The sequence below is a fragment of the Babylonia areolata genome, chromosome 21 (assembly GCF_041734735.1).
Source record: "Babylonia areolata isolate BAREFJ2019XMU chromosome 21, ASM4173473v1, whole genome shotgun sequence".
Taxonomy (NCBI): domain Eukaryota; kingdom Metazoa; phylum Mollusca; class Gastropoda; order Neogastropoda; family Buccinidae; genus Babylonia; species Babylonia areolata.
Window position 1 is genome coordinate 57,875,841 of NC_134896.1, and position 25,000 is coordinate 57,900,840.

The 25,000-nt window shown below is 48.5% G+C and overlaps 1 protein-coding gene across 3 annotated transcripts in view; it reads left to right on the forward strand.

The window, feature by feature from the left end:
* Positions 1 to 25,000, forward strand: part of LOC143296025 (uncharacterized) — a 127,495-nt gene that overhangs the window by 89,893 nt on the left and 12,602 nt on the right. For all 3 annotated transcript variants that reach the window (XM_076607771.1, XM_076607770.1, XM_076607769.1), the window contains 5 exons: positions 7,214 to 7,496; positions 12,964 to 13,172; positions 16,414 to 17,900; positions 19,587 to 20,703; positions 22,367 to 22,500. In XM_076607771.1, the coding sequence (XP_076463886.1) occupies positions 7,214 to 7,496; positions 12,964 to 13,172; positions 16,414 to 17,900; positions 19,587 to 20,703; positions 22,367 to 22,500 (3,230 nt within the window). The remainder of the gene's footprint in view (positions 1 to 7,213; positions 7,497 to 12,963; positions 13,173 to 16,413; positions 17,901 to 19,586; positions 20,704 to 22,366; positions 22,501 to 25,000) is intronic.

Consider the following 25,000-nt stretch of genomic DNA (forward strand, 5'->3'; position numbering starts at 1 on the left):
CAACAGGGCTCCACCAGCCAGTCTCATGCAGCGGGTTGTACGTGCACTGATGGTTGTGTGGTGGTCAACAGGGCTTCCAAGCGGTTAATGAGGGATCCACGTCATAGCAACCTATGTATATATAAAGGCCTACAGGAACTTTCTTTTACATTAATTATTAGCTTGACCAACCAACAGAACGTTCAGAAGCATCGATCTCAGTGTTTTGGCAGGCTCAAAGGGACACCGAAGTAACGGGGCAGAAACACGGAAAACCAGTGAATGCACGTATTTATCCAACTCCGCTGCCTTTGTCTTTGGCAAGCCCTGCTGATATAAGGGAAAGGGTGTGTGTGTGTGTGTGTGCGTGTGTGTGTGCGTGCGTGTGTGCGTGCGTGTGTGCGTGTGTGTGTGTTCGTTCTTTAGTTTAGCGTATTTTCATTATTGGTGATATCAGACGACTCTGTGTGTGTGTGCGTGCGTGCGTGCGTGCGTGCGTGCGTGTGTGTGTGTGTGTGTGTGTGTGTGTGTGTGTGTTCTTCAGTTTAACGTCTATTCACTATAAGTGTTATTAGACGGAAAGGAGAAAAGTAGTGTATAAAGGAAAGGGAATGCATATGAATATCAGTGTAAGAAAGTGTTCATCTGATGTTGTCGAGGAAAAGTACATTATAAGATATTAAAGGCTAAAGAGATTGTGGTGTGTAATGGATGAGATGTCATAGGAAGGAGAATATATGCATGCATATCAACAAGTATTAACTTACAACAATGTAAATATAAATAGCGACATTAATTAGAATACATCAAAGGAGGATACCAACTGGACTGAAGTTTAAAATTTCCGAAAACGTGTGTGTGTGTGTGTGTGTGTGTGTGTGTGTGTGTGTGTGTGTGAGGGAGATAGAGAGAGAGAGTTGAGGGCAAGGAGCTTAGCAGTGGAGTGGGGGGCGGGGGGGGGGGGGGGGGGGGAAGAAATGAGACAGGAATAGAGGGGGGGGGGGGGGGGGTAAAAGGGTTGTGGGAGGGTTTTGGAGGGCCAAGGGGAGGGGTTATGAGGCTAGTGGTGGGGGAGGGAGGAGGAAGGGGGTTGGTGGGGGTGGGGGGTGGGGGGTGTAAGGGCATTGCGAGGGTCAATACCTTGAGAAAAAGTAAAAGCCCACTCTACGAGTGAACGTGGGAGTTACAGCCCACGAAGGAAGAAAATGAAGAAGTAGAAGAAGAAGTGGCATTAGTTTTGGTCACAACATGCTGTGTGTGAAATGGGCACTGTTCTCCCTTGAGAGAGCCGTGTCGCCGCCACAGTACAGGGCCACTCTTTTTTTCTTGGTCTGCAGCGAAGTTTGTTTTACTATTAAAGTGAATGTTTGTCTACAGGACCAGTCAGACGTTGGATGAAAGTCAGAGCTATTTCCCCGTTTAGCACAGCTCTGCAGTTATTACGTGGTTGTTTTTTTTTGTTTTTTTTTTTTGTTTTATTATAATTTTTTAGCATTTATATGATATATTACAAAAAAAATAGATAAAAGTAACTGAACATAAAACACCAAAAGAAAGAATTAGGGGAAGAAAGGTGTACTTTTTTTGCTTCTAAAATAATTTTTATTTAAGTAATAATAAGCGCATTAGGAATAAATAAAAAAAAAGGGGGGGGGGAGTAAAGTATGGGGGGTGAAGGTAGATATTTGCATCTAAAATGATTCATGTCTAAGTAATAATCCAGCACTATAGGAAAAAAAATTAGAAAGACAAATAAAAAAAAAAAAAAAAAAGCAAAAAAAAAGCACATGTCCTTGTCAGATTGACGTATCAAAGATTTATGGATGGATGTGGACGTGGACGTGGATGTGGATGTGGATGTGGACGTGGATGTGGATGTGGATGTGGACGTGGATTTGAAGTCTGTAAGAGAACACATACACACACAGTGCGAAACAAACCAAACCAAACCAAACCAAAGTTGCTCTGCGCCCTCCACTGAAGCAGTTTCAGTTTGGTCACGCCCGAGTCAGACAAGCCAAGTGCAGAACACTGAACACTAGGGTCGACAAGTCTTACACGTGATGTAGGGAGAGTTGGTAGATTATCAGCAAATTAATCAGCAAACAGACAGGCCATTAATTCCTAGCCCGACGCCGATCGCCCCATAAAACTGATGACCCGAACAAACAGCTGTAACCGTTCCCGCGAGTCGCTTGGTTGATTCGCGAGCACTTGCTGCCACGGATGGCTGGTCGACCGTAAACATCGTGATGTTTAACTGAGCTTTTCAAAAACATCGCGACATTCAAGTGACGTTCAAACTCTGGAAAAAACAACAACAACATTGTTACGTTCCAATTGGCAAATGTAACAAATCTCCATTTTGAAACAATTATTTGGACGTACGTGCTACTAATTGTGAGTTCAGTTTCCTTTGAAATCGATTTTTTCTGTTTTTGATTTTCTTCATTTGTTTGCTGAAGTGACCGACGAACAATATCGATTTTCTTTTATTGACTGTAGGACACTGTTTGTGAGCGAACGTTGCAAACAACAACGACGACAACAACAAACGAACAAAAACATTCATCTTCCTGTGAAAAGAACTTGCAGATTAGAGATAGCGTTGAATAATGTACGCATAATAATCAGGGCGTTTGGAATCATCGAACACGTGCATGATTATGTATACATGTGTGTTGATATATATATATATATATATATATATATATATATATCGTTAGCTGGTGTGCTATTGTGTCAGTGGAACAGCTGTGGACGTGATAGCTCCCGTGTGTGGGGGGGTGGGGGTGGGGTGGGGGGGTCAAGGGGGGAGGGACTGTGTGTGTGTGAGGGGGGTGTGCGGGGTGCGGGGGTGGGGGGTGGGGCTGTGTGTGAGGAATGTGGGGGGGACTGTGTGTGTGTGAGGAAGGGGGGGGACCGTGTGTGTGTGTGAGGAAGGGGGGGGGACTGTGTGTGTGTGTGAGGAAGGGGGGGGGGACTGTGTGCGTGTGTGTGAGGAAGGGGGGGGACTCTGTGTGTGTGTGAGGAAGGGGGGGGGGGGCTGTGTGTGAGGAAGGGGGGGGGGGGGACTCTGTGCGTGTGAGGAAGGGGGATGGACTCTGTGTGTGTGTGTGTGTGTGTGTGTATGTTTTGAATGTGTGTGTAGTAAAGTTTTGGGGTACCCTGTTTTTGAACTTCAAGAATTCAAATACATGCTGATGGAACCATGACATAACTGAAATAGCGAATGACAATTATACATTGTTGTATATAATTCAAAAGACATGGCAAAATGCTGTAAACATTTTGCGGTTGTTGTTTTTTTGTTTGTTTGGTTTTTTTTTGGTTTTTTTTTTTTGTTTTTTTTTCGAGATTACTCTTCCCTCTCTCTCTCTCTCTCTCTCCGGAAAAATATATTTCAGTTCTAAACAATAAATGGCCAGACTTAGTCTTGCTCGGTTCAGGCTAAGGGTATTGGGGCTGAATGCCAGTAAAAGATGGTACTCCATTGACACATCCATTCGACCCCCATGCCCTATGTGTGGGGCGCAGACAGAAGACGAAATTCATTTTCTTTTTGTGTGTAACGCCTACAGTGATATCCGTAAAAAATGTGAAGTTTTTAAAGAAAGTGTTTCAGTCGGAAGGGACATCATCCATCTCCTTTTGTCAGATAATGAAAAGATAATTCGGTCACTTGCTAAATTTATCGCCCTTGCTTGGCACTTTCGTAGCAAGAATCGCTCTGACTTGTAAATGCATACACAACAAAAGAATTGCAGTCTCGAAATTAAAAAAATAAATAAATAAAATCATACTACAGCTTTAACTGTCATAGTGTTTAGGTTGGATGGTCGATTCAAAGAAGCCGACATTTGTATCGTTTTTGAATATGCACGGAGAAAGTGCAAATTAACTGAATATGTATAGGTTTACTTTTCTTTTTTCATTCTTTTGGTTGATCACGCCGTGAGTTTGTCAAACGTGGGTATAGACGTTTTCGACATAAGTGTTTTCTGTTGTCTTGCAGCAGGTTTGTTGCTGCGACTTTGATACATATATTATATTCATGCTATTTGGTTTGTATGTGTTAAACGATTATTCTGATGTGTCCCATGCCATTAGGACTGTAATGTCAATGGCATTAAAACATTTTTCAGTTTCAGTTTCTCTCTCTCTCTCGCTCTCTGTCTCTCGCTCGAGCGCACGCGCGCACGCACGCACGCACACACGCACACACACATAAACATATATATCAAGGCACTAAAATCTTCGTCGTGCAAAGTACAGAAGACGCAAACATATTAGAAATGTTATGGGCCACTTCACCGGTTTAGATTTTGATGTCTCAAAGGGCAATAATGTGTGTGTGTGTGTGTGTGTGTGTGTGTGTTTTAGTCTGTGTCTGTGTGTGTCTGTGTCTGTACGAGTGACCTGTGTCGCCACAGGCAAGGACAGCATTTTACCTGCATGAATCATAACCCTCTTTCAACTGGAGACCCGAGGTTAAGAAAAGAAAGGGAAAAAAGTGTTTAAAAAAACCAAAGCAGTGACAGCATGCTTACAGTACATCTAGAGCTCTGGTGTACTTCTCTTCGTGAAAGAAGAATGGAGAGGGGGTGGGAGTGGGAAGGAGGGATGTGCGAGTTATATGGGAACAGGTAGAGGCTGGTGTAGGTGGTGGTGTTGGAGTGGCAGGGGTGGGGGTGGGGGAGGGGTTGGGGGGAGGGTGTTGGCGGGGGGTGAGTGGGGAGTGTAGTGGGAGGTAATATCAAGGGGAAGAATCCTACACAAGGGAATTTATCTCTTTTCATTGTCTTCTGTTCCCCTCTACTGCGGCCTTGTTCCTCTTCGATTGTCTCCTGCCCTGCCTGTCTGTGTCTTTCTGTCTTTCCCTATCTGTCTGTCTTTCCCTGTCTGTCTTTCCCTGTCTGTCTATCTATCTATCTAAGATCTATCTATCTATCAAATCTATCTACATATCTTTCTATCTGTCGTGTGTCTGTCGTTCGTCTGTCCATTTATCTATCCATATCTATCTATCTGTGTGTCTGTCTATCTATCTATCTATCTATCTGTCTATCTATCTATCCATCTATCTGTCTGTCTATTTGTCTATCTATCGTAAATGAAACGATATATACCAGCCCGCAAGAAGTTTCTTCCATCCATACAATGTGTGTATGTATAATTTATAAATATCTTTCTGTCTGTCTGTCTATCTCTCTGTCTATCTCTCTATCTGTCCGTCTGTGTATCTGTCTCTGTCTATATGTATGTCTGTATGTCTGTCTATCTATCTCTCTATCTGTCTATCTCTCTGTCTGTCTGTGTATCTGTCTCTGTCTATATGTATGTCTGTATGTCTGTCTATCTATCTCTCTATCTGTCTATCTCTCTGTCTGTCTGTGTATCTGTCTCTGTCTATATGTATGTCTGTATGTCTGTCTATCTATCTCTCTATCTGTCTATCTCTCTGTCCGTCTGTGTATCTGTCTCTGTCTATATGTATGTCTGTATGTCTGTCTATCTATCTCTCTATCTGTCTATCTCTCTGTCTGTCTGTGTATCTGTCTCTGTCTATATGTCTATCTATCTGTCTGTCTATCTATTGTATTATATTGTATTACTCTCTTGTCGCAAATATTTCTGATGTGTGAAATTCAGGCTGCTCTCTCCAGGGAGAGCGCGTCGCTACACTGAGAACGCCACTCCCCCCACCCCACCCCCCTTTTTTTTCTCTCTTTTTTTTTCTTTCTCGGTTTATCGTGACGTCTCATCCGAAAGCTAGTCGGCGTCCAGCAGTCCCCCCCCTCTCAGCAGTCCACCCCTCTCAGCAGTCCCCCCCTCTCAGCAGTCCCCCCTCTCAGCAGTCCCCCCCCTCTCAGCAGTCTCAGCAGTCCCCCCCTCTCAGCAGTCCCCCCCTCTCAGCAGCCCCCCTCTCAGCAGTCCCCCCCTCTCAGCAGTCCCCCCCTCTCAGCAGTCCACCCCTCTCAGCAGTCTCAGCAGTCCCCCCCTCTCAGCAGTCCCCCCCTCTCAGCAGTCCCCCCCTCTCAGCAGTCTCAGCAGTCCACCCCTCTCAGCAGTCCCCCCCTCTCAGCAGTCCCCCCTCTCAGCAGTCTCAGCAGTCCACCCCCTCTCAGCAGTCCCCCCCTCTCAGCAGTCCCCCCTCTCAGCAGTCTCAGCAGTCCACCCCCTCTCAGCAGTCCCCCCTCTCAGCAGTCTCAGCAGTCCCCCCCCTCTCAGCAGTCCACCCCTCTCAGCAGTCCCCCCCCTCTCAGCAGTCCACCCCTCTCAGCAGTCTCAGCAGTCCCCCCCTCTCAGCAGTCCCCCCCTCTCAGCAGTCCCCCCTCTCAGCAGTCCCCCCCTCTCAGCAGTCTCAGCAGTCCACCCCTCTCAGCAGTCTCAGCAGTCCCCCCCTCTCAGCAGTCCCCCCCTCTCAGCAGTCCCCCCCTCTCAGCAGTCTCAGCAGTCTCAGCAGTCCCCCCCTCTCAGCAGTCCCCCCCTCTCAGCAGTCCCCCCCCTCTCAGCAGTCTCAGCAGTCCACCCCTCTCAGCAGTCTCAGCAGTCCCCCCCTCTCAGCAGTCCCCCCCTCTCAGCAGTCTCAGCAGTCCACCCCTCTCAGCAGTCTCAGCAGTCCACCCCTCTCAGCAGTCCACCCCTCTCAGCAGTCCACCCCTCTCAGCAGTCCCCCCCTCTCAGCAGTCCCCCCCTCTCAGCAGTCTCAGCAGTCCCCCCCTCTCAGCAGTCCACCCCTCTCAGCAGTCTCAGCAGTCCCCCCCTCTCAGCAGTCCCCCCTCTCAGCAGTCCACCCCTCTCAGCAGTCTCAGCAGTCCACCCCTCTCAGCAGTCCACCCCTCTCAGCAGTCTCAGCAGTCCCCCCCTCTCAGCAGTCCACCCCTCTCAGCAGTCCACCCCTCTCAGCAGTCCACCCCTCTAAGTCCAGTGGACGGGGAGAAATACTGGCGACACTGGGATTCGAACCAGCGTGCTCAGATTCTCTCGCTTTCTACCAGGCCAACACACACACACACACACACACACACACACACACACACACACACACACACACACACACACACACACACACACACACACACACACACACACGAGAGAGAGAGAGAGAGAGAGAGAGAGAGAGAGAGAGAGAGAGAGACAGACAGACAGACAGACAGACAGACAGACAGAGAAAGAAAGATTATACTCCGCCACATGTCTTACCCACGCATGCCATTCCGTGCCAACACAGATGCCGGCAGCCGCCGCGGCGGAGCTGACCCTGGCGGAGCTTCAGGAGGTGGCGGCCCGGCAGCGGCAGGCGGTGGACTCCCATCACCAGGCCCTGCAGGCCCGAGAGGCCAGGCTGAGGCTGCTGCAGCAGCAAGAAGCCCGTCATCGCCAGCTGGCCACGGAGGCGGCGCCCAGGCTGCAGAGGACGCGCGACAAGGTGGAGGCCCAGGAGTTGAAGCTGAGGAGGCTGCGGGCCCTGAAGGGACAGGTGGAGCAGTGCCGGTCTGCCAGTGGGGCACTCCGTACGTGCTGGTGCTTGTCACGTGTGCTTTGTTGTTGTTGTCACGTGTGCTTTGTGGTTGTTGTTGTTGTCACGTGTGCTTTGTGGTTGTTGTTGTTGTCACGTGTGCTTTGTGGTTTGTTGTTGTTGTCACGTGTGCTTTGTGGTTGTTGTCACGTGTGCTTTGTGGTTGTTGTTGTTGTTGTCATGTGTGCTTTGTGGTTGTTGTTGTTGTTGTCACGTGTGCTTTGTGGTTGTTGTTGTTGTTGTCACGTGTGCTTTGTGGTTTGTTGTTGTTGTTGTCACGTGTGCTTTGTGGTTTGTTGTTGTTGTTGTTACATGTGGTTTGTTGTTGTTGTTGTTGTCACGTGTGCTTTGTGCTTTGTTGTTGTTGTCACGTGTGCTTTGTGGTTTGTTGTTGTTGTTGTCACGTGTGCTTTGTGGTTTGTTGTTGTTGTTGTTACATGTGGTTTGTTGTTGTTGTTGTTGTCACGTGTGCTTTGTGGTTTGTTGTTGTCACGTGTGCTTTGTGGTTTGTTGTTGTTGTTGTCACGTGTGCTTTGTGGTTTGTTGTTGTTGTTGTTACATGTGGTTTGTTGTTGTTGTTGTTGTCACGTGTGCTTTGTGGTTTGTTGTCGTCACGTGTGCTTTGTGGTTTGTTGTTGTTGTTGTTACATGTGGTTTGTTGTTGTTGTTGTTGTCACGTGTGCTTTGTGGTTTGTTGTTGTTGTTGTTACATGTGGTTTGTTGTTGTTGTTGTTGTCACGTGTGCTTTGTGGTTTGTTGTTGTTGTCACGTGTGCTTTGTGGTTTGTTGTTGTTGTTGTCACGTGTGCTTTGTGGTTTGTTGTTGTTGTTGTTACATGTGGTTTGTTGTTGTTGTCACGTGTGCTTTGTGGTTTGTTGTTGTTGTCACGTGTGCTTTGTGGTTTGTTGTTGTTGTTACATGTGGTTTGTTGTTGTTGTTGTGTGTGTGTGAGTGTGTGTGTTTGGGTGTGTGTGTGTGTGTGTGTGTGTGTGTGTGTATTTCTCTTTATCACAACAGATTTCTCTGTGAAATTCGGGCTGCTCTCCCTAAGGAGAGCGCGTCGCTACACTACAGCGCCACCCATTTTTGACTCACTTGTGTAAACAAAGTGAGTCTATGTTTTAACCCGGTGTTCGGTTGTCTGTCTGTCTGTCTGTGTGTGTGTGTGTGTGTGTGTGTGTGTGTGTGTGTGTGTGTGGTAAACTTTAACATTGACATTTTCTCTGCAAATACTTTGTCAGTTTACACCAAATTAGGCATAAAAATAGGAAAAATTCAGTTCTTTCCAGTCATCTTGTTTAAAACAAATTGCACCTCTGGGATGGGCACAAAAAAATTAAAAAAGAAGCCAATTTATATGCAAACTGCATTTACTGTTATATTTATATTTTTTGTATTCTCTAAACTTGGCACTTTGATCTGATATTCTGACACAACAACAAGAGCAGTCATTTTTATCATTTTTTGTTCAAACAGGAACTTCTTTTGCTAAGCATGGAAGTTATATTTATTTTGCAAACGTTTTGGTGCAGATAGTATAAAAGGGATATGAATCTGTAATTAATGCTAGGGGACTTAAATTGCTTTAAACTGATCTTTCACATCTTAAACATTACATTTTGAAATTATACTCAGTACATAAAAGCTTGTGTGTTTTACTCTCAGTGTGCAGGGCTTTCACTATGTTCATTCGTCCAAGTGGTCTTTTTCGGAAAATACTAAAATCAATACGACGAGTGGAGTGGTGGTGGTGGTGGGAGTGGTGGTGGTGGTGGTGGTGGTGTGAGGCAGTGCAATCTTGCCTCCTTGTTAGAAAGTCATGGTCCACAAAAAGACTGTTGCTGTAAAGGAATCCCCATTTCAGTGGAGAAACCACTGACATGTGATGCAGCTCAAGTTTCGTTGTTGGCTCCAGCTGTATGTTGGAAGCTGATGTCAATGATATACATAATATACATAATACATACACATACATAGGCCCGACACTCATTTTTTCACAGACTGACATCAGTTTACAGTTTGGCCAACAGCAATGTGACAGCTGTATTACCAATGGCTTCTCCACTACAATGGGAAATCATTTACAGCTTAGTCTTTTGTGAATGACTATGATTCTCTAACGAGGAGGCAAAATTGCACTGGCTCTCAGTGCTGCAGCCTTTGGGGGGACTAGATGGCCTTTGGGAACCATGCCCAACGCCGACTGTCCTAAAAACAACCACCACCTCTTGGCCGAGAGAGTGGGGATGTAACCTGGGCAAGACACTCTCCACGATAATCAGATTCTAGCCCAGGTAGTCGGGACAGCAGTTTTACCTCCTCTGCTGTTCTGCTGGTCATAGTCGGACACGAGTGACTGTCATACACATACATTACATCTTTGCTGTTGGTCCAAATTAAGCTTATGTAAATCTATGATATAAGCCGAGGGCTGGTATGACCGGCCTTGTCAATGATATACATATATGATACACATGATATATACATACACATGCAAAGTGGAGTGATGGCCTAGAGGTAACGCGTTCGCCTAGGAATCGAATCTGAGCGCGCTGGTTCGAATCACGGCTCAGCCGCCGATATTTTCTCTTCCCCCTCCACTAGACCTTGAGTGGTGGTATGGACGCTAGTCATTCGGACGAGACGACAAACCGAGGTCCCGTGTGCAGCATGCACTTAGCGCACGTAAAATAACCCATAGCAACAAAAGGGTTGTTCCTGGTAAAATTAGGTAGAAAAATCAACGTCGATAGGAAAAACAAATAAAACTGCACGCACGAAAAAAATACACTAAAAATGGGTGGCACTTTAGTGTAGCGACGCGCTCTCCCTGGGAAAGCAGCCCGAATTTCACAGAGAAATCTGTTGTGATAAAAAAACAAAACAAAACAAATAACATCACTGCATCTCTTCCACCACCCCTCTCCCCAGACAATAACATCACTGCATCTCTTCCTCCACCCCTCTCCTCTCCCCAGACAATAACATCACTGCATCTCTTCCTCCACTCCTCTCCCCAGACAATAACATCACTGCATCTCTCCCTCCACCTCTCTCCCCAGACAATAACATCACTGCATCTCTTCCTCCACTCCTCTCCCCAGACAATAACCTCACTGCATCTCTCCCTCCACCCCTCTCCCCAGACAATAACATCACTGCATCTCTTCCTCCACTCCTCTCCCCAGACAATAACATCACTGCATCTCTTCCTCCACTCCTCTCCCCAGACAATAACCTCACTGCATCTCTCCCTCCACCCCTCTCCCCAGACAATAACCTCACTGCATCTCTCCCTCCACCCCTCTCCCCAGACAATAACATCACTGCATCTCTTCCTCCACCCCTCTCCTCTCCCCAGACAATAACATCACTGCATCTCTCCCTCCACCTCTCTCCCCAGACAATAACATCACTGCATCTCTCCCTCCACCCTTCTCCCCAGACAATAACATCACTGCATCTCTTCCTCCACCCCTCTCCCCAGACAATAACATCACTGCATCTCTCCCTCCACCCCTCTCCTCTCCCCAGACAATAACATCACTGCATCTCTTCCTCCACCCCTCTCCCCAGACAATAACATCACTGCATCTCTCCCTCCACCCCTCTCCTCTCCCCAGACAATAACATCACTGCATCTCTTCCTCCACCCCTCTCCCCAGACAATAACATCACTGCATCCCTTCCTCCACCCCTCTCCCCAGACAATAACATCACTGCATCTCTTCCTCCACCCCTCTCCCCAGACAATAACATCACTGCATCTCTTCCTCCACCCCTCTCCCCAGACAATAACATCACTGCATCTCTCCCTCCACCCCTCTCCTCTCCCCAGACAATAACATCACTGCATCTCTTCCTCCACCCCTCTCCCCAGACAATAACATCACTGCATCTCTCCCTCCACCCCTCTCCTCTCCCCAGACAATAACATCACTGCATCTCTTCCTCCACCCCTCTCCCCAGACAATAACATCACTGCATCTCTCCCTCCACCCCTCTCCTCTCCCCAGACAATAACATCACTGCATCTCTTCCTCCACCCCTCTCCCCAGACAATAACATCACTGCATCCCTTCCTCCACCCCTCTCCCCAGACAATAACATCACTGCATCTCTTCCTCCACCCCTCTCCCCAGACAATAACATCACTGCATCTCTCCCTCCACCCCTCTCCTCTCCCCAGACAATAACATCACTGCACCTCTTCCTCCACCCCTCTCCTCTCCCCAGACAATAACATCACTGCATCTCTCCCTCCACCCCTCTCCCCAGACAATAACATCACTGCACCTCTTCCTCCACCCCTCTCCTCTCCCCAGACAATAACATCACTGCATCTCTCCCTCCACCCCTCTCCTCTCCCCAGACAATAACATCACTGCATCTCTCCCTCCACCCCTCTCCTCTCCCCAGACAATAACCTCACTGCATCTCTCCCTCCACCCCTCTCCCCAGACAATAACATCACTGCATCTCTTCCTCCACCCCTCTCCCCAGACAATAACATCACTGCATCTCTCCCTCCACCCCTCTCCCCAGACAATAACATCATTGCATCTCTCCCTCCACCCCTCTCCCCAGACAATAACATCACTGCATCTCTTCCTCCACCCTACCCCTCTCCCCAGACAATAACCTCACTGCATCTCTTCCTCCACCCCTCTCCCCAGACAATAACATCACTGCATCTCTCCCTCCACCCCTCTCCTCTCCCCAGACAATAACATCACTGCATCTCTCCCTCCACCCCTCTCCTCTCCCCAGACAATAACATCACTGCATCTCTTCCTCCACCCCTCTCCTCTCCCCAGACAATAACCTCACTGCATCTCTTCCTCCACCCCTCTCCCCAGACAATAACATCACTGCATCTCTTCCTCCACTCCTCTCCCCAGACAATAACATCACTGCATCTCTTCCTCCACCCCTGTCCCCAGACAATAACATCACTGCATCTCTTCCTCCACCCCTCTCCCCAGACAATAACATCACTGCATCTCTTCCTCCACCCCTCTCCCCAGACAATAACATCACTGCATCTCTTCCTCCACCCCTCTCCTCTCCCCAGACAATAACCTCACTGCATCTCTTCCTCCACCCCTCTCCCCAGACAATAACATCACTGCACCTCTTCCTCCACCCCTCTCCCCAGACAATAACATCACTGCATCTCTTCCTCCACCCCTCTCCTCTCCCCAGACAATAACATCACTGCATCTCTTCCTCCACCCCTCTCCTCTCCCCAGACAATAACCTCACTGCATCTCTCCCTCCACCCCTCTCCCCAGACAATAACCTCACTGCATCTCTTCCTCCACCCCTCTCCCCAGACAATAACATCACTGCACCTCTTCCTCCACCCCTCTCCCCAGACAATAACATCACTGCACCTCTTCCTCCACCCCTCTCCCCAGACAATAACATCATTGCATCTCTTCCTCCACCCCTGTCCCCAGACTCTGAGCTGGACGCCGTGCGGGCCCTGTTCAACGAGAAGGAGAAGGAGCTGGCCCTTGCCGTCAGCCGGGTGGACACCCTCATGAAGCAGCTGCAGGACCTGCGGGAGGTCAAGGTCAAGGGCGGACACCACCTCTCCCCGCCGGGGGGCGAGCCTGGAGGGGTGTCCTTGAACTTGGAACTGGAGAGGCTGAAGCAAGAGCTGGTGGTGAGATACTTTTTGAAATTATTCATTTTTGTTTGCTATGTATTTTCGTTTGGTATCAGACAGCACGTTGACTGGTATGAAGACCTACTGTCTACATTGGTAACGTTGTTGTTGTTGTCATTGTTGTTGATGTTGTTACTGATATAATAATTATCTTCGTGCATCTTCATTATGTATGTTTGTATCTTTGTGTTTGTCTCGCATTCAGTAACGTGACGTTTGCTAACTTAGACATGTTATCTGTCTGGCTGTCTCCTCTGTCTCTCTGTGTCTGTCTCTCTGTCTCTCATTCTTTCTCTCTCTGTGTCTGTCTCTCTGTCTCTCATTCTTTCTCTCTCTGTGTCTGTCTCTATGTCTCTCATTCTTTCTCTCTCTGTGTCTCTCATTCTCTCTCTCTATGTCTCTCTATCTCTGTCTTTCTCCCACTCTCTTACTCTGTCATTTTCCTGTCTCTCTCCCCTCCCACCACCGTCTGCCAATCATTATCCTCATGTCAGTGTCTGCCGCTCTCTCTTCCTAACTGCTTCTTTCTGCCCTCTCTTTCACCCCCCCTCTCTCTCTCTCTCTCTCTCTTGTCTGCCACTAAACACACTGGACTATATTCTTCCTTCTCCAGAGTTGGTTTGCACGAGCGATTTTAGTAGCACTATGTTTGCTAGGCTTGAAAACATTTTCCTCCTAAGTCTTGCGCCCACTTCCACAAGACCAAAGAGAATTCTTAGCGCTAAACAAACCCAGTGCCGCCACGTCAACTCATCTCGAGGGAAAGAAATAAGGATGGGGTCTGGTATCTTTTGTTGTGGACTGTGTGTGTGAGAGAGACAGAGAGAGAGAGAGAGAGACAGAGAGAGACAGTGAGAGAGAGAGAGAGAGAGAGACAGACAGACAGAGAGAGACAGAGAGAGAGAGAGATGCAACTCCCACGTTTACTCGTAACTATGTACACATTGGTCTTTGCACGTGTATGACTGTTTTTTTCACCTCGCCATGTAGGCAGCCATACTCCGATTTCGGGGGTGTGCATGCTGTGGGTAAATCATTCCTTCTACATCATGTTCGTGGGCTGCAACTCTCACGTTCACTTGTATGTACACGAGTGGGCTTTTACGTGTATGACCGTGTTTTCTTTCTGTTTCATTCCAATCCTCAACTGCTCCACCAGCACGCATGGCTGCTGTGCGGTCGGAACTGTCAGCATCACCATTGAAGTCCTCGACCCCTCGGTCGGCCTCTGTGTCGGCTGTGCTGACCCAGGGGTGTGCCTCCTCTGACCTCCTCTCCATAGTCACCAGAGCAAGGAGGCAGGGAACGGAGACTTTGTATGACTTTCGCTGGAAGAAATGGTTGCGGTGGTGTACAGCTCAGGGCATTACCCCTACGAACCTTACGAGCATGCAGCTGGCCAACTTTCTGGCTCTCTGCTCCTCGGTTCATCCTGTCTGCTAGTTCTGGGCGAGGGTACAGGTCTGCCTTCTGTACCACATTGCAAACAGCTAGGTGGTTCCGCCTTGGAAGCGGATTGCCTGCTCAGAGAGGTGGCTAGGGGTGCCCCTCTGAAGGAAGCTAGAGATCCCAGAAGAGTGCCCCTCTGGGACTTGTTCCTGGTGCTGGATTTCATTCGAAAACAGCCCTTCCTACCATTGGGGACTATTCCTTTTGACATCCTCACCCTCAAGACCACTTTCCTTCTGTGGCTGGCCACAGGCAGTCATAGAAGTGAGCTGCATGGGCTTAGTGGAATGCCACAAGATCTGGCCTTCCACAGAGATGGTTCCATCACTATTCGTTTCCTTCCAGAGTTTCTGGCTAAGAACCAAGACCCTGAGGTTCCTTCCCCCTCTTTGAGAGTCAGACCTTTGTCTGATATTCTTGCCCAAGATGAGGATAGGCACCTGTCCTGTTCGGTGTCTCAAATATTATTGGGATAGGTCTCGCCATAGGCGTTCTTCTCAGAGGTGTCTGCTCATCTCCCTCAATGAGAATTACAAGAAAGACATCGCTGCAGGCACCATTTCCCGCCAGGTTTCCCAAGTCGTTCGTAGAGCCTACTCTCATGCACACAGGGATCTCAGCTGTCTTCATCCCAGAGCACACGAAGTGCGGGCCATAGCTACTTCGGCTGCTTTCCAGCACTCGGTACCACTGCAGCATGTCTTGGAGGCAGCCTTCTGGCGGTCTGAGAATCCCTTCATCAACTTCTACCTCAGGAATTTCCATATGACCAGGGCTGACGGTTCCAAGGGGATTTCCTTTGTCGCGGCTAACACTGCCGTCTCAGTTACAAGGGCTCCCCATATGAACCAGTAGGCGTTGCCCTCCTCCATTTGCTTTAAATTCTGCATCAGTTTGACATGGTACAGTATATGACACCAAAAGGAGGAGTTTGTATTATACTCCATGTTTGGTGTTAAATATACTTACCATGTCAAACTCGAATGCCCGCCCGTCCGTCCCCGCGTCTCCGCCGTGGTTCTCATGGGGCATTTTTGTTCATGGCCACGGAATGATTAAGCGCTTATAGTTTTTAGAGGCGTTTGATTGGCTGAGAGCGGGTGGGCCCATCTTTTCACTGTTAGCCGCGCGAAATTTGGCCAAGCAGAGCAAACCAATAGGCCTAGTTTGCATCAGTTTGACATGGTAAGTATATTTAACACCAAACATGGAGTATAATACAAACTCCTCCTTTCGGGGGTGTGCATGCTGTGGGTAAATCATTCCTTCTACATCATGTTCGTGGGCTGCAACTCTCACGTTCACTTGTATGTACACGAGTGGGCTTTTACGTGTATGACCGTGTTTTCTTTCTGTTTTACTCCCGCCAAGTAGGCAGCCATACTCCGTTTTCGCGGGGTGTGCATGCTTGTTAAATCATTCCCCCTTCTTTGTTCGGGGGCTGCAACTCCCACGTTCACTCGTGTATGTACACGAGTGGGTTTTTTACGTTTGTGACCGTTTATACTGTTCGGGGTCGTGTGCATACTGGCGGGTAAATCATTCCTCCTTCTTCATCTTTGTTCGTGGGCTGCAACTCCCACGTTCACTCGTATGTAATAAGATTTAGATTTTGTCTTGTCTTGTCTTTGTCTTGTATGTACACGAGTGGGCTTTTTGTATGACTGTTTGTTGTTGTCTTTTTTTAACCCCGCCATGTAGGCAGCCATACTTCGTTTGTTTTTGGGGTGGAGGTGTGCGTGCTTGGATAAATCATTCCGATTTCCGCTTCCTGTCTTGTCCCCCACAGCACCGAAACAAGGTGAACGAGCAGAAGGGCCAGCAGCTGTCCACCAAGAGGCAGCTCCTGCAACAACGCAAGGAGGAATCGTCCCGCATGGACGAGCGAATCCACGAGCTGCAGCAGCGACTGAAGAAGCGCCGGGCCCAAGAGCAGCAGCAGCAGCAGCATCCACAGCCTGACAGCAAGGCCAAGGAGCAGAGTGCGGGGTCCTCCGACCCTTCATCCGCCCAGGGCCGGAGCAGACCCAGGCCCAACGTGGCGGCCGTGGAGCCCTACATCCAGTACGCCCCCGACGACGTGGTGAAGGACGACCTGTACTCCAGGACGGGCCCGGGGGGCGGCGGGTTCCTGAAGCAGGACCCCAAGTACCAGACGCTGCCGCCCAACACCAAGTTTGTCCCCGGGGGTGGGGGTGGTGGTGGGGTGGGTGGGGACGAAGGGTCCAACAAGCTTCAGCCGTGGAGTGGGAAAACTGTGATTGAAGAAGTGAACAATAACAATAACAACAGTAACAATAACAGTAATAGTGAGAATAAGAGTGGTGTGAAGGGCGGCGTGGTGGGTGGTGGTGGTGGTGGTGTCAAGGCTGTGGAGTACAAGATCCCTGTCCTCATCTCTTCTCACTTCAGCGCCCATCGCGGCGGTCAGGGCAGTTCCCCCGCCAGCCGAACCACAACTACAACAACATCAACAAGCGGCCAGGCGGCGGCTGTGGTAGGAAACAGTAAAGGTCCGGCCTCCTCAGATCCCTCTAAGCAGAACTCTTCAGGTGCCAGCACCGCATCTCATCCTCAGCAGCAGCAGCAGCAGCAGCACGTCAGCAAACTGCCCAAAGGCCCCCGGCCTTTCGTGAACACTTTCGGGAAATCAGGCCTGCCCAAATGGCCGCCAGACCCCAAGAAAGAGGAAGACGAGGAGGAGGAAGCCCCGCCGACCAAACCCGCGCCGCTTCACCACCACCACCAGCAGCCGCCCCACCACCCCCAGATCAGCATCTTCGACGAGGAGAGGCAGGCGGGGAGCGGCCAGAGCTCCCCGGCCTCCAGCGAGGGTTCCGGGCCCTTGGTGAAGCAAGGATCCGGCGTGTTCGTGCACCCTCTGGCCACCCCTTCCCAGAACCCGCCCGCCGCCAGTCACACACACGCTGGGGGTGGGGGTGGGGGAGGACCTCAGCAGGACAGCTCGGAACAGTCAGGGGGGTCTTCTGTGGACAACGGCGCTCATGAGCCACAGCCACCGCCCCCTCCTCGAGTGCCGCAAAGTGCCTCTTCGGTTTCGTCCACAGATCAGAGCAGCAGCAGCGGTCAGCAGGGGGTGGTCGGTGCCGGGACAGGGAGCTCGGAGGACCCTGATTCCTCCAGGGGGAACGAGTCCAGCAGTGCCTCCACCCCCCAGGTTGGGTCACAGGCGACGCCCGCGCCCCAGGGAGGAGGAAGTGGGAAGACAGGGGGGTCGGTCATGCACCTGAACCAACGACCAGCTCCCACGTACAGGTGAGATTGAAGAATCCAGATTCAAGATGTATTCCTAAATGTCCCTATGGGGGCACATGGAAAAAACAAAGCAACATCGTTAGAGGGCAAGAATACATAGCGACAATGTTCGTAGCAATGTTACACTGTACATGACGGACTTGTAATTCAGTGAAGGAAATGATGCTGTGTTTGGAGTATTATCTGTACACAAAGCATCTGATTTCACACAACACATATTGCACAAACAATGATCAACCCAGAGTGTACAGAAATTTAGCCGAGTGGAATGGTAATATTTCAAAAAATGTTGCATGATGATTTTTATAGACTTTGACAGTTTCAATAAAGATGGTTTATTTTTTGTCATAAACAGTTGCGATAACTTCAAAGCGTTCGAAATCTGTTATGATATGGCTTTAACAAATGGTTTCTATGACGGCTCAACAACAACAACAAAAAAAAGGGCGGTAGTGTTGTTGGTTTGTTTTTGTTGTTGTTTTTTTTCGGGTCTGTGTGCTGCAGACTAGTTGACTGGTTCGGACAGACAGTTGGTGTTGCCATTGTTGAAATGAAAAGAAAAAAACCGGAGCACATTACCTTAATATTTGTATTTAGTTACCTGAAATATGTACCATTTCCAGGTACCACCCCACGGATTTTCCTGTTATAGACAGTGTTGTCTGCTCTTGTCTTGTCATGTCTTGGATCCATTATTAAGGTTCTCTGATTGTAGATACACATAAAGGACAAGAAGTCTTGTAAACAGTTTAAAAATATATTTTAAATTTTTTTTAAAAAGAAAACCTTCAGCAAGTTTGATTTGATTTGATGTGGATACGTACATAGCACCTATCCTCGGTTGGAGACCAAGCTCTAAGCGCTTTACAAACTTGGGTTTATTAATTTGCACAACAGGCTGCCTACCTGGGTAGAGCCGACTGACGGCTGCCTTTTGGGCGCTCATCATTCGTTTGAATTTTTTTTTTCCTGCGTCATTCAATTAGATTTCAGGCACGCATACACACACACACACACACACACACACACACACACACACACACACACACACACACACACACACACACACACACACACACACACACACACACACACACACACACACAAACAAACACACACACACACACTCAATCAGACGTAACATTTCACGTGTATGACCTTTTTATATTTACCCCGCCATATAGGCAGCCGCAGTCCGTTTTCGGGGGTGTGCATGCTGGATATGTTCTTGTTTCCATAACCCACCGAAGTAAGCAAGTAAGCGCTTACACACACACACACACACACACACACACACACACACACACACACACACACACACACACCACCACCACCACCACCACCACCACCACCCAGCCACCCACCCACCCACCCAACCACCACCACCCCATACACACACACAACGCACACACAAACACCACCACCACCACACCCAATACACACACGCACACAACGCACACACAACCACCACCACCACCACCACCACACACACTCACACAACACACACACACACCACCACCACCACCACCACCACCAAACACACAACACACACACAACGTACACACGTTTCTCCCCCAACTGCCAGTTTTGATGAATCTCCTTTTTTTTTCCTTCTCATAAACAGTTGTTGTTTTTTCTCAATGTTTTCCTTCTCATCCTCCTCCTATCCTCCCTGATCCCAACCAGGTACGCCTCCAAGAACGTCATCGCTAACACCTACATGGGCCGTCTGGGCAGCTCTGCGCTGGAGCGCTACCAGCAGCTGAACAAACAGCTCTACAGTGCTGTGGACCCTCACCAGGGCGGCAGCAACAACAACCAGGTTCATCAGACCCAGCAGGCCCCTTCCAGCAGCCACAAGGCAGGCCCCCACGGGAATCGGAGGACCCTGGCTGGGGAGCTCCGCACGGCCTTCAGCCACGCCCAGACCCCCCACCACCAACACCACCAGCCAGACTCCGCGGCGTCTGGATCCACGGAGCAGCTGAACAACGTGGCGGTGGCTGTGGACGGCGATGACGGACAGCAGGGCGGGGGCATGACCCAGTTCGGGCTGGTGGGCGCCCCCAGCTACCCGGACATCGCCTCGGACAAGGGCAGCTTCAAGGCCAACACGCCCAAGCACATCCGTCGCCGTCACTCGGACAGCGACAACGAGGACGCGGCCGGTAAGCCTTTCTTCCACCACAGAGGAGGAGCTAAGGCCCCCCAGCAACAGCAGCCGCAACCAGCACCACCAGGGGAGAACTTCAACATCAGCAACAGCGCAACAACAAATAGTTCGGCAGCAAACGAAGAATCCAAATCCTCCAACTCAAAAGTGCCTCAGAAGCCAGACAGCCGCAGTGGTAGTGTTGGTGGTCGTGGTAATGGCAGCACACTGAGCCAGAACAGTGGTGGTCGTGGTAATGGCAGCACACTGAGCCAGAACAGTGGTGTTCGTGGTAATGGCAGCACACTGAGCCAGAACAGTGGTGGTCGTGGTAATGGCAGCACACTGAGCCAGGAGAACAGTGGTGGTCGTGGTAATGGCAGCACACTGAGCCAGAACAGTGGTGGTCGTGGTAATGGCAGCACACTGAGCCAGGAGAACAGTGGTGGAACGGACGGGGGCAAGGGGGCTGAACAGCAGCAGCAGCAGCAGCAGAAGAAGAAGAAGAAGACCATTCTGAAAGTGAAAGGCGACAGTCGCGGAAGGAAACCCTCCTCCTCGGGTCACCGGGTCAGCTTCGATCCACTGGCTCTGCTCCTGGACGCCTCCTTGGAAGGAGAGCTGGACCTGGTGACGAGGACAGCGAAGGAGGTCAGTGATGGGGCTGGGGGAGAAAGCTGAGTTTGGCGGCGTCTTTAATGTTGTCTGGTATTTCAGTTGTTTTTGTTGTTGTTGTTGTTGTTTTTTTAGCGGGGGTGGGGGGGGGGCACAACACATTTCTCTGTGTGAAATTCGGGCTGCTCTCCCCAAGGTGAGCGCGTCGCAATACTGAGAGTGCCACCCTTTTTATTTTATTTTATTTTTTCTGCGGGCAGTTTTATTTGTTTTTCGAAGTGGATTTTTCATCATCATCGTCATCATCATCGTCATCATCATCGTCATTATCATCGTCGTCGTCATCATCATCGTCATCATCATCGTCATCATCATCATCTTCATCATCATCATCTTCTTCTTCTTCTGCTACTGATACTACTGCTGCTGCTTCCTCTCTTGCTGCAACTACAACTTCTCTTCTTTTTTTTTCTCCTTCTTCTTCCTCTGCTTTTTACATTTTGTTCTGCCTCTTGTCCAACTGAATGCTCTCTCTGTCTCTCTCTCTCTCTGTCTCCCTCTCTCTGTCTCTCTCTGTGTCTCCCTGTCTCTCTGTCTCTCTCTCTCTGTCTCTCTCTGTCTCCCTGTCTCTTTCTCTGTCTGTCTCTCTCTCTCTCTGTATCTCTCTGTCTCTCTCTCTCTGTCTCTCTCTCTGTCTCCCTGTCTCTCTCTCTGTCTCTGTATCTCTCTCTCTGTCTCCCTGTCTCTCTCTCTGTCTCTCTCTCTCTGTCTCTCTCCCTCTGTCTCCCTGTCTCTCTCTGTCTCCCTGTCTCTCTCTCATCTCTCTCTCTTGGACAATACAGTACAAACGCAACGAAGTGAACAGTGACGGTTTCTCAACGGACAATCCTATAATGCAGTGCAAACTACCACAAAGTGTACTTAATTGGACAGTACAATACAATACAATACAATACAGTACAATGCAATACAACACAGTGTAATACAAACACACCACGAAGTGCACAATGACGGATATATATATACTGTGTAGACCTACGATATATATATATACTGTGTAGACTACGATAAAATAAAGACACCACAAAGTGCCGCGAAAAATTAATGACCAGATTTATGTATTATTCCACGCTGTGTCTGAAGCATAGCGCTGTTTTGAGAATGATTATTTCTTCTTTTCTGCTACTGATCAGCATCTCCGTTACAACGTAGAGGGGTGCGGGTAAATTATTCTGCCGTTTATTCAAAATAAGAAAAAAAATCCTTCGCAGAAGAAACTATACTCTGAAACAACCTTGTGAACTTTGCACCATGTGTGTACAAAATGCAGAAACGTATGCATTCACATGCACGCTTTGATTCTTCCTTGTATGGAGACTAGGATGGAGGGACCGACCACGTACATTATTATGTTTGTAGCAGTGCCCCCTTTTTTGTGACTGTTCACACACACACACACACGTGGTCAGTTGCATGGAAGCTTTCCACATAGAATGAGTCACAATTTACAGCAACACGGCTGGCTGGATTCCTGTTAAAAACAACAACACGTTTCTATTGCTTTCTTTCATACAGTTAACATCACCACGGCTGACTGACTTCCCGTCGTTCGAATTTTTCTTTCATTGTTGATCGTAATTTGTGGATGGGCGTGTGTGTGTGTGTGTGTGTGTGTGTGTGTGTGTGTGTGTGTGTGCAGGTGGCGGACGTGAGCACTCCCAACGATGAAGGCATCACAGCTCTGCACAACGCCATCTGTGCCGGCCACTACGAGATCGTCAAGTTCCTCATTCAGTTTGGTGCAGACGTCAATTCTCCGGACAGCGATGGCTGGTCAGTGTTCCAGTTGATAACTGTATAGTAGTGAGACTTGACACTGCGTTGGAGCTGAATTTATAGGATTGTAACGTGGGACGGAATGAACCCCGCTTAGCATCCTGCTCAATTCCTGAGCTGAATTTATAGGATTGTAACGTGGGACGGAATGAACCCCGCTTAGCATCCTGCTCAATTCCTGAGCTGAGTTTATAGGATTGTAACGTGGGACGGAATGAACCCCGCTTAGCATCCTGCTCAATTCCTGAGCTGAATTTATAGGATTGTAACGTGGGACGGAATGAATCCCGCTTTAGCATCCTGCTCAATTCCTGAGCTGAATTTATAGGATTGTAACGTGGGACGGAATGAACCTCGCTTTAGCATCCTGCTCAATTCCTGAGCTGAATTTATAGGATTGTAACGTGGGACGGAATGAACCCCGCTTAGCATCCTGCTCAATTCCTCAGCTGAGTTTATAGGATTGTAACGTGGGACGGAATGAACCCCGCTTAGCATCCTGCTCAATTCCTCAGCTGAGTTTATAGGATTGTAACGTGGGACGGAATGAATCCCGCTTTAGCATCCTGCTCAATTCCTGAGCTGAATTTATAGGATTGTAACGTGGGACGGAATGAATCCCGCTTTAGCATCCTGCTCAATTCCTCAGCTGAGTTTATAGGATTGTAACGTGGGACGAAATAAATCCCGCTTTAGCATCCTCCTCAATTCCTGAGCTGAATTTAGGATGCTGTGGTGACACTTAACCATAGTAGCTGACGGTATGGTTGGTTTGACTGTTTTTTGAGTCAGTGAAATTCGTCGTGCACTGTTTGTGTGTTATTATTGGGCATTGAACAAAGGTATACAAGGAAATTTTAGGCCTTCACAGGCCTCAAACGTCTGATTCAAGTTGAAGTTCTTTTGTTCTGAATGTTGTTTGCGATCCAGTCATAAACGTTCCCTTCGTTATGTCTGTGTGTGATGATGGCCGTGAGACCAGTTGCTTGGCTGTAACCCACCCGTCACACACACACACACACACACACACAGAGACACACACACACACACACACAGACACACACCACCAACATCAACAACAACAACAAAAACCACCACATAATTGACAAAAGCGCACGCACATTTTTATCTTTCTTTTCTTTTTTTTATGTTTTTTTTTTTTTTAAAAGAACCATGCATTCCGTGAAAGCACAGCAGTGAAATGTCCCAATTTGTACAGAAATACTCGTACATGTCTTTTATTGTCTTTAAAAAAAAATTTTTAAAAGGAGAAAAAAAGAGACCCCAGTTTATAAACATTTTTAATTTTGGTTATCTTTGCATGAAAGTTAGTATTTGTTGTGATTTGTTGTTGCTGTTTTGATTTTTTTTTTTTTTTTTTTTTGTGGAGGGAGGGGGGGTTGTTTGTTGTTTTGTTAATAGATAAACCATGATTTTTGTCAATGCACAATTATTCTTCTTGAATTTGATTTTTAAAATGGAGAACTGTGTGGAAGAGGAAAATGAAAACAGTTCAGTAGGCAAGACCATGCAGGAAGGAACTGAAATCAGCTGCCTCGCTCTCTCGTTAACAGTTCAGTGTTCATGTGTTCTTTGATGTAGCCCTACCCCCCACATCCCTCGTTTTTCTCTAGAGCTGGTGGAAAAAAGCATAGGTTTTGCTAAAATCATTACCCTGGTGAAATAAGATTCCGCTTCGTTTCGTTGCGTTTCCTAGGAGGTCTGAACAGGACTGCTGGAGAAGACTTGTTGGCAGGCGCCTTATGTGCTCCAGCCGGGATACACAGGGTTAATCTTCTTCCTCTTCTTCTTCGTTCGTGGGCTGCAGCTCCCACGTTCACTCGTATGTACACGAGTGGGCTTTTGCGTGTAGGACCGTCTTTACCCCGCCATGAAGGCAGCCATACTTCGTTTTCGGGGGTGTGCATGCTGGGTATATTCTGGTGTCCATAACCCACCGAACGCTGACATGGATTACAGGATCTTTAACGTGCGTATTTTGATCTTCTGCGTGCGTATACACACGAAGGGGGTTTAGGCACTAGCAGGTCTGCTGAATAAGTAGCCTTCACCTTCACCTGTTCCATATGACCCAGAGCAGGGTGGTCTGAGCCCCGCAGATGGAATTCCAGACCAGTTCTTTCCATCGGTTCCTGTCCTGTCTCTCGCAGCTCTCTGTGAAAATTCAGGCACATTTTCTTTGGCCTCTCTTCCGCACAGCCTGGTATGGACGGTGCCCTGCAGAATGGTGTTTGAGGTGCCCCCCGTCTGTTCTTGTGACGTGTCCGTACCATTCGAGACCGAGTAGCTTAATTTGTGTTTGTATTTGTATTACTCTTTTTGGCACAGCAAATTTCTCTGTGTGAAATTCGGGCTGCTCTCCCCAGGGAGAGCGCGTCGCTACACTGACAGCGCCACCTTTTTTTTTCTTTTTTTCCGCCTGCAATTTTATTAGTTTTCCTATCGAAGTGAATTTTTCAGCAGAATTTTGCCAAGC